The sequence below is a fragment of the Monodon monoceros genome, unplaced genomic scaffold (assembly GCF_005190385.1).
Source record: "Monodon monoceros isolate NGI ecotype Baffin Bay Population unplaced genomic scaffold, NGI_Narwhal_1 Super_Scaffold_11, whole genome shotgun sequence".
In the NCBI taxonomy this organism is placed as follows: domain Eukaryota; kingdom Metazoa; phylum Chordata; class Mammalia; order Artiodactyla; family Monodontidae; genus Monodon; species Monodon monoceros.
The window spans coordinates 65,744,611-65,753,652 of record NW_021703767.1 but is presented as its reverse complement, the minus strand read 5'-3'; the positions used below and the strand labels follow the sequence as shown (position 1 = coordinate 65,753,652).

General features: G+C 56.9%; 1 protein-coding gene across 1 annotated transcript; it reads right to left on the bottom strand.

Moving 5' to 3' along the window:
• Nucleotides 1-691: 691 nt before the first annotated feature.
• Nucleotides 692-7,928, bottom strand: NR1I2 (nuclear receptor subfamily 1 group I member 2). Its single transcript, XM_029213717.1, is given in 12 exon segments — nucleotides 692-836; nucleotides 2,033-2,138; nucleotides 2,498-2,623; nucleotides 2,825-2,958; nucleotides 5,009-5,019; nucleotides 5,021-5,253; nucleotides 5,602-5,632; nucleotides 6,129-6,316; nucleotides 7,546-7,597; nucleotides 7,599-7,645; nucleotides 7,648-7,685; nucleotides 7,789-7,928. Coding segments are annotated over 12 exon segments (1,251 nt in total).
• Nucleotides 7,929-9,042: the final 1,114 nt, after the last annotated feature.

The following is a 9,042-nucleotide window of genomic DNA, read 5'->3' as shown; positions in this document are numbered from 1 at the left end:
GGATCCATGTCAGTCAGCATGTATTCCCCACAGCAGGTTGCACATTGTTGGTGCTTAATGATGTGTTTTAATGGATGCAGAGACACAGAATGAGGTGCCCAGAAGGAGGGAAGAATAAACACAGAGACAGGTAATGACAAGCTTGTGACATTTGGTGCAGGCCTTCTGGCCTCTCTCTAAAAGACTCCCTCAGACGCTAATGCACCTGCTGGTGGACACAGGCCTGAAACCCACAGAGCAACTCAGGACAGGAGGCTGTGGGTTGGGAACGGCTGGCGAGTGGGAGACAGGGGTAGCAGACGTAGCAGTGAAAATACCCAAGAAGCTAATGAACTTGGGTGTGGGCATAGACCCTCAGATGCCCCAGCTCCGGGCACCGTATCCCCTATCCCCTCTCCCACCATGATACTAGATCCCCAGACCCAGGGCCTTTTCTAAGGGGAGGGTGCCCTTGCCTCTCGATAGGCCTGACCGAGGGGCCAGCATACTCTTCATGTAAGGCTCTAGGGCTTGGCTCTCCCCAGGCTGAGCTGGGGGCTGAGGAATGCTAGCCTGCCACCCTCACAGCTGTCTTTGTGAGTTCCCTGGAGAGGCAGGACCTGCCCGGCATTGTCAGTGTCTGTCTGTGTGGCCCCAGGAGTGGTGGCTCTGGCTCCCAGGGCTCTGGCTCTGACTGCTGTGGGGCGGCCACTCAGCCATTTGTGATGCTGAACAACTTCTGCGTGAGTGGGGTAGCGAAGGGGTGAATGTCCTGGATGTGCAGCAGCCACTGGGTGCGCTGGACGTTGATGCTGCGGACCTCGGTGAGCATAGCCATGATCTTCAGGAACAGGAACCTGCCGGCCAGTCAGGGGAAGGGTTGGGGGTGTGGCCTGCCCTGCCCCCACCCACCAACACTGGGGCCCCTCTGAAATTGAACACATTTGACGGTTTTCATCTCAGGTTTTCATCTCATCTCACAGGTCAGCCAAGAGACAGGCTTGGCTGAATTCCTTAAGCTTCCCTTTCAGCCTGCAGATGAGGGGGCAGAACAGCCTGGGCCCTGCAGGTGTGCACCCGCCCTTCCCACTCGCACCTCCTCCTCTGGGCTTGAGTCCCTGTACACAGGGACGTCTGTGGGAAAACCAGGCATTGCAGGCACCACGTGAATAGGTCATTCCGGGGGTACATCACTGCCGTGGCTAATGGACGGGGGTCAGGATGGGGTGGAGTAGTTGTGGAGGCACGGGCCGCAGGCAGCAGTCCCTCCCTGGATCTAGCCTGGGATCTGGTGTCTGAGACACACCTCGTGCCTCAGTTTCCCCATGATGCCTCCTGGCTCTGTACAGGGGAGGACTGAGCAAAGCAAGACACGGCCACCCCCAGCATCCCAGGAGGCCAAGCTCAAAAGCCAGCTGCAGCGGAGGCCAAGTAAGGACTTGAGGTTTTATGTTCGCACTAACACACCCAGTGCTGGCCTTCCCCCGTCCAGCCCGGGACCATGGCACCAGGTCACAGGGCTGCTGAGGCCCAGTGAAGGGGGGTAGCCTCTATCTGGTCAAGCCCTGAGCAGCCTTCCTCCTTCGGGTTGTGACCAGAACTAACTAAGGAGTCTCCTACCACGTTATCTGTTGTTTGTCCTGGGAGGTGGTTAGGTAGTTAGTGCTCAAGGGTGTGGGCTGTAGACTTGGCCCGCAAGGATCCATCTCCAGACTCCACCTGCCTGGGGCGGGACCCGGGTCAGTCGCCCGGAACCCCCAGTCCTTTACAGGATATGATGGCACCCACTGCATGGGGCTGTTTTCAAGATGAAAGGTGATATGCATGTAAAACTGCTTGGCACCAGGGCTGGCTCTTCTCAATAAACAGTAGTTGTTCTAGGTCGACTGGGCAGGAGGCCTCAGTGGAGGTCACAAAGCAGGGTCCCAAAGCCCTGATAATTAGAGGCTGCCCCAGGAGCAGCTGTGGTCTGCGCCCCCAGAGAGACCCAGAACAGTCGGGGGCCTGGGGGCAGGGCTCACACCCCCTCACGCCCTCTCTGCTTGCTGCTCACCGGTAGGCGGGCCAGGGCCGGTTGCACTTGATGTAGGCCTTCAGGGTAATAGCAAACCACTCCTGCAGCTGGTCCAGCAAGCGGCACTGCCCCACACCCGGGCGGTCTGGTGGGGAGGAGAAGGTGGTACGGTCCCCGCAAGGCCATGGGGGCTGAGACAAGCTTGGTCCATCCCAGAGGGGACAAATTGCCAACCACCTTCCAGAGCCAGGAATTCCCAGGCGAGGAAGTGAGGGGGGCGCTAAGAGGGCTTTGCATCACCCCTCTGACCCTAGGAGAAAACAGCCAGAGTCCCCATCCTGGCTGAGCAGTGAGTGGAGGGCGAGGCCATCAGTTGGGACCTTCCCTGGGGAAGGCAAAGGAGGGGCTGCTGCCTCCCTCAGCTGAAGCTGATAGGGTGTGAGCAAGCCTGGAGAGGTGGGCGAGGGGCACGGGGAAGCCAGGTAGGACAGGTGGGGTTATCACCTGGAGAGAAGAGGGAGATGGCCTGCATCAGCACATACTCCTCCTTATGCAGGTGCACCTTCTTCCGCATGTAGTGGAATTTCAGTACGGGCTCCAGTAGAAGCTGCTGGAAGCCACCTGTAGGGTGGGTGCAGGCTGGAGGAGTAAATTTCTCAGGAAGCTGACCCAAGACCCAGACTTCCCTCACCAAGGTCTTTTTTCCCATTGCCCAATCTTATGCCCTGCAATCCCAGGACCCATGTAACCTGGCGTGGCTCCTCTCCTCCCTCCACGGCTGTTTCCCACCCTCTGCCGGGGCAGACAGGCATCTCTCGGGCACCTGCAGGGTTTCCAAGCAGTAGGACAGCTGACCACACTCCCAGGTCCTGGTCTCTGCGTTGAACACCGTGTTGAATCTCAGCTGGCACAGCTCAAAAGCGGCCGCCTTCAGCAGGGAGATCTGGTCCTCGATGAGCAGGTCCCTGGCAGCAAAGGATAAGGAAGAGATGCCGCTTCCTAGGAAACTGCCACAGGCCAGCACCCCGTCCCATAGTCCAGAATCAGGGCGGGAGGGTGGTGAAGAGGAGAGGGAGGATGGGCTCCTCCCCCTGCGGATTATTGCAGGTGCCTTCACACTGCCTCCAATCTCTCCCTGTCCCAATCCAGCAAGCAGATTCCTCCTCCCTGCCGTCTTCCTCTGGTCTCCTGCTACCTTCAGGGACTCTCCACTGCTGATGTAGCTTGGTGTCCAGGCCCTTACAGCCTAGCCCCATCACCTCCAGATCCCTGCACAGCCACTGACCCCCCAGCCGATGCCTTGGCTCCTGGTCCTTGGCCTCCTGCTTTCTGCCTCGGTTTCCCCACTTGGAATGAGTACCCCTATAGCTTCACTTAAGTAGACTCTGCTAGTCCTTTGGGCCAAGCTGTCCTTGTGCCTCCTAGAGGTCTTTCCAGACTGCAGTCCTTTTGCAAGTGCCAGTCCTCCAGCATGAGTTCCATGCGGCGGGGCTATTTGCTTCCTGCCGTCTGTTTTGGATTTGCTGTTTCTTCTGTTTCTCTCCAGGCAGCCTGGATGCCCTGAGCTCCACCTGTAGCACTGAGCACAGGCCCAGCCACAGTGGATGCCTCTAGTATTCACAGTTAGACTGACACCCCTCCCAACCTGAGAGGGGCCCCCATCTCCCCACTGATGGAGGCATTCCAACTGAAAACCCAGGAGGGAGCTCTTCAGGAGGACCTTTGCCTGGCTTTGGTCTCCTCGGGAGTTCAGTCCCTTCTTTTAGATCCACAGCGTTGAGCCACCAATGCCGTGAACGTGATCTTTTCCTTCCGTGTGTCCCCGCCGCCGCCCTCACCCCCCGCCCCGCCCAGCTCCCAGCCCAGGACCGGGCAGGGGACCGGCTCTGGAGGCTGTACTCTGCTTCCAAAGCTGGCCCCTCTGATTAGCTGCGATCCCGCACACGTGCCTTAACCTTGGTTTTCTATCTGTGGAATGAAGGTGAGAGCAACTCCTGCCACCTGGGGTGGCTGTACCCCAAACTGGTTGTCATGAGAAATGAGTGGCCTCCCACCCTGGTGGTAGGGTCTGGGTCATGAGATGTTGGTGGGGATCTGCCAGGTCTATGTGTGGAAGGGGGCCTTTCTCCCTGTTCCCTTGACCTACTCTGCCGCCATCTGAACCCCACTCCAGCCTGTGGCCACCGTCACCCCAGTAAATAAGTCCTACGTGTCACCCACAGGGCAACCTGTGGGATCCTGGAAGAGAACCTGCCCTCTGCCTGCAGATGAAATCAGGGCTCCTCAGGTGTGATTCAGCTCCACCTGCCCAGGCCTGGCAAGGCCAGTGGCTGACCCCAGGGAAGACACGCCCAGTGCCATCTCCAGCCCTGACAGGCTCCATATTGTGTGGCTGTGGTTACCACCACACCAGAAGGGTCCAGGGTCTCTCATTCACCCCGGTTGCCCAGTGGTTGCTGCCTTCACGCCTAGCTCTGGGGCGTTCCGGCCCCTTGTCCTCCTTCTCAGCCTTCTCTGGGCAGCAGACTGCCAGTGACCCCGCGTCTGTTCCTGGCCCTTTCCTTCTTCTCCCTCTGGACTTCCTTCCTTTTCCTTCCAACTCTTCCTTTGCTCTGGAACTGTCAACTTGTGATTCCTGCCCCTTTGCGGGGAAATGGGGAGGGGGATTACTTTCTGAACGTCCCCTGTGTATGTGATGAATGCTCTTCCAGATATTTTCTTATTCCACACAACGGCCCTGCAAGGTAGGCATTATTAGCCCCTGTCTAACAGATGAAGAGGCTGAGACACAGGTTAAAGGGCAGGCCACAGTCACAAAGCTAATGAGCCATACAGACAGCGAGGGCTCCTTTCCCCAGCAGGACCAGCAGGACCAGGTGGCCTGGGGGCAGAGGTAAAGGAGGGTCTTTTGGCACCAACGTCCCCCAAATTCAGAGAAATCTACCCCAGACCATTTGAACCTATTGGCCATTTCCTGCTCCTTTCCACACCATCCACCCGGCCCCTGTGTCCTACCTGAAATAGGAGAATGACTTTGGCAAAGTTGATGATGCCTTTGAACACGTAGGTTGACGTGTCAGCCACGTGGGGCAACAGGGAAGAGATCTCTTTCGCACTATTGTCGGCTGCGGGCTTGTAGTTCCAGATGCTGCCGTCTTCCCCCCGCAGCTGCAGGGAGACCTTCACTGAACGTAGATCTTCCCTGATCTTGCACCACTTGGCAGCTTCTTCATTTGACTGAGTCTGCAGAGACTCCAAATCTTGTGGGCACGGCTAAGCACCTCTGGCAGCTGGGACATGAGCCGGGAGGGGGAGAGAAGAGAGGAGAGACGGCATATATTCCCCCAAACAGGTTCTGACACAGGCCCCAGACAGGCACACACAGCCACAGCTACACCCTGAGTGGCTGCACGGTGGCAGGAGTGTACACCCCACCTCCACACACAGCACTTGTTCCTTCTTTTTGGTCTTCTCCTATCAGGTGGATCTATTAATTCATGGTCCCTCACATCCCTGCCTGGTCAGGGGTGTGTCCCAAGCATCCCTGACCTTGCACTCAGGAAACTCAGAGAAAAGGATCTGGGAGCTAAATATGGAAAGAAACAGACTTTGGAGGCCACTGGCTACCAGTTCTCTGAGCTGGACGGGTCACCGAGATACCTGTGAGCACAGGTGGAAGAAGGCACTGGGATCAGACACGGCTACCATTGCTGAGATCACTGGAGTTTATTGGTTCAGTAAAACCAGTTCACAAATGTCATGCCCCCTGCAGGTCCTGCCCCTGTCCTCATAAAGCCCTGAACGCCAGCAACCCTGGGGCAACTCAGCTGTCCATAACTCCATTTATGGCGCAGACTCAATTTCTACCTGCTGCGAAAGGAGAGAGCAGAGTTCCTGACCTGAGCGTGAGTCAGAATCACCTGAGGGGTCTTGTCAAGGCACAGACTGCTGGGCCCCCAACCTCAAAGTTTCTGATTCAGGAGATAGGGGATGATCTGAGATTTTGCCTTTCTTACAAGTTCCCAGATGCTGCTGCTGCTGCAAGTCCGGGGGCCACTCTTTGAGAACCGCTGGGAATGAGATTGGGGTTCTGAGGAGCTAGTGCAGGAGCTGAGCCGTCTCTAAAGCCTCATACCCGGAAATTCTTGAAGTGCGTGAAGATGCCATCAGCGGTTTTCACCTGAGCGATTATCAACTCCCTGATCATCACCTGCTGCTCTTCAGTCAGAGCCTTGGCTCCAGGGGTCTGAGTCCCAATCTGTTCTCTCTTCTTCCTCCTGATAAAGGCCCGCTTCTGCTCCACGGCCGTGTCAGACGTGATCACTGCAGGGATAGCCAGAAGCAGCCTCAGGTGCCTGCAGGGGCTCGGGCAGCAGCAGCAGATGGGGACATGCTCGTGACAAGAAACCTGCCTTTTTCCAGACTCTCAAGGACTCTGGGCTCCTCTGAAGAAACACTTGGGGAAGGACGGGTTCAAGACAACTTCGTGGAGCGATGGGAATTGCTCAGGCTTCTGGATCTTAAGGCACCGGCTTGAGTGACGGTTTTGCCAGTTTCTAGTGGTGACCTTGACAGGCTCCCTAACCTCTCTTGCCTTCAGTTTCCTTCTTGGTAATCTGCAGTGACAGTGCTCACCTCACACTGCTGCGAGGATCAGACACTGCACAGGAAATGCCTAGTACAGCTCCTGGTACATAATAGTTGTTCAATAAATGCACTCGATTATTCTTTTATGGTGGATCAGATACCAACAAGACTCCTCAGAGGCCCCCAAGATCTCTGGGACTCCAAGACCCCAGAGAGCTGGGACTACTGCTTAGCAAGAAATATCGACTCCAGCCACTTCCTATGTAGCCGGTAGCCTTAGGGTCTTCCCTGGATTTCTGGGGCCCACTTGTGTGTGCAGAGCAAAGCTGTGGGAATCCTGGCAGGGAGGGGACGGCAGGGACTGCTGGTCTGCAGGAAAGGCTCTCTGCCCAAACGCCCAAGGAACTTGGCCCCTGAAAGGCTGCCCAGGGTCTCGGGTCCCTCTGCGACTGATGGAGAGAAATACGCTCTGGTAGCTTCCAGCCTTTTCCCCATGCGCTTTAATCTCAGAGTCCCTGGGAGCACAGTTATACCAAAGCTGGACAGGTGAAATGAGAACCCCCCTGTCGCTGGCGGCACACAGTTCCTCGGAGGACGCCGGGTCTGGGCAGCTGGTGGAAGGCGGGGGGTCATAGCACACCACGCGTCTCCAGCTTCCCGTCCCCAATTCACCGCCCCCAATTTGCCTTAAACAACTGTGAAGGGAACAAAATGAATCACACAAGCGCAACAGAGGGGAGAGGCGGGCACGACCCTGGCCAGAGAGAACCTGGCCTCCCAGAGCAGAGAGCGCAGACGCGCTCCTCCCCTCCACCCCTCCAGGAGAGGCAGCTGGCCTCAGGCCGACGCCCGCCCGTCTGCGCACGCGCCCGCACACATCCCGCGGCTGCGCACGCGCCCGCACACATCCTGCGGCCCGAGCCTGCTCGGGCTCACGTGCCCACGCCCGCCTGCGCGGCCTGTACTGTCTTTCCTGCAGCCGCTCTCCAGGAACTTGCGCAGGCGGCAGGCGGCAGGCCCGGCACTGCCGCCGTGTCTTCCGGGTGATCTCGTAGGTGCCTTCTGGACAGGGCACCAGAGCCGGGCGTTGCGTTTCATTGCTGTGCTGCGAGAGGACAAAGAGCAAGAGGTAGGCCGCGTGGGGCACTGGCTCCCAGTCCCCTCCCGACACGGACACTAGCCACACCCTCTGTGGGCCCTGCCTTTGCCTCTGAGTTGGGTCGGGGCCACAGGAGGGGTACAGGTGGACGCTCTTCAGGCGTCTGTCGGTGGGTGTTGGGCTTCCCCAGGGGCCCCGGAGCCGGCTGGAGGAGGGGAGCGGGGGAGGAGACTGTCCTGCAACATTCATGCGGGAGGTGGGCACTGCTTCCAACAGGGCCTGCACCAGAGCCGCTTTCTGGGATGCTTCAGCGCCAGGCCGAGCCTCAGTCTTTCCTGCACCCTGCCCTCTTCCCCCTCACTCCCAGGCGCCCCCAGGTTTCTGTGGAGGCGGCCTCTTCAGGATTTCTCCTTCTTGGAAGAGGGAGCCGGAGGAAACCTGTCCCCAGGAGTATAGAAGCTCCCTACCTTCCCCAGTCCCCATTCTGGACTGGGGGGTCAGGGGCAGCCAGAGGACCAGGTAGACTATGGGAAGCTTTCTACCTCACTGGACAAAGGCTTCCCCCTTGGAAAAGCAGATTCTCCTGATGGACCTAGGGGAACAGAGAGGTTCAGAGGCCCGTAATAGTGGGGTGAGCGTGCACTGCACCCACACGTCCCCGCACAGCTGTGCCAGGAGGGAGACAAGGGGGTAGATGCCTTTTAGAGATCTTAACTGTCTTACGGCCTAACCCGTGTCTCTGTCCCTCTAAGTGTCTACACATGCTGTGTGCGCAGAACTCCTAGCAGAGCCCCGTCAACACACAGGAGCATGACAGAAAATAAAATGGTGGTTGGTTTAATTTGTAAGTTTGGGGGAGGTTTGTTACTTGGCAAGAGATCATGGAAACAGACGGCCTGGAGCTTTGTTAGATGTCGATCTGGACTGGGGTCGATGGGGTGCCAGCCAACACCCCCAGTCTTGATCCTATTCCACTCTTACATCAGCCCTTCTTACAGAATGATGCCCTGTGGGCAGGAAAATGACAGTGACTAGGTGACTGGTATGTGCCAGCCACATCTCTCTTTCATGTGAATTTAATAAGACCAGTTAGCTGTGCAGTTTCAATTCATTCCAGCTGTATTTACTCTGAGGTTTGCACCTGTTCCTCACTGCTTGGGAATGTGTGAAATCTAGCCAGCAGAGGGTAGAAATGATCGCCTCTTAAATTCCATGAAAGTAAAATACTTCTTCAGTGAGGCCTTTGCAAAAATAATTAATTGTAAAATCCAGTATTTAGTCTGAATACCAAAGATGGGAAAAATTCTCAGCAAGGAAGAGCCATCAATAAATGAATGAATAAATTAATAAACAGTGTTTGTAT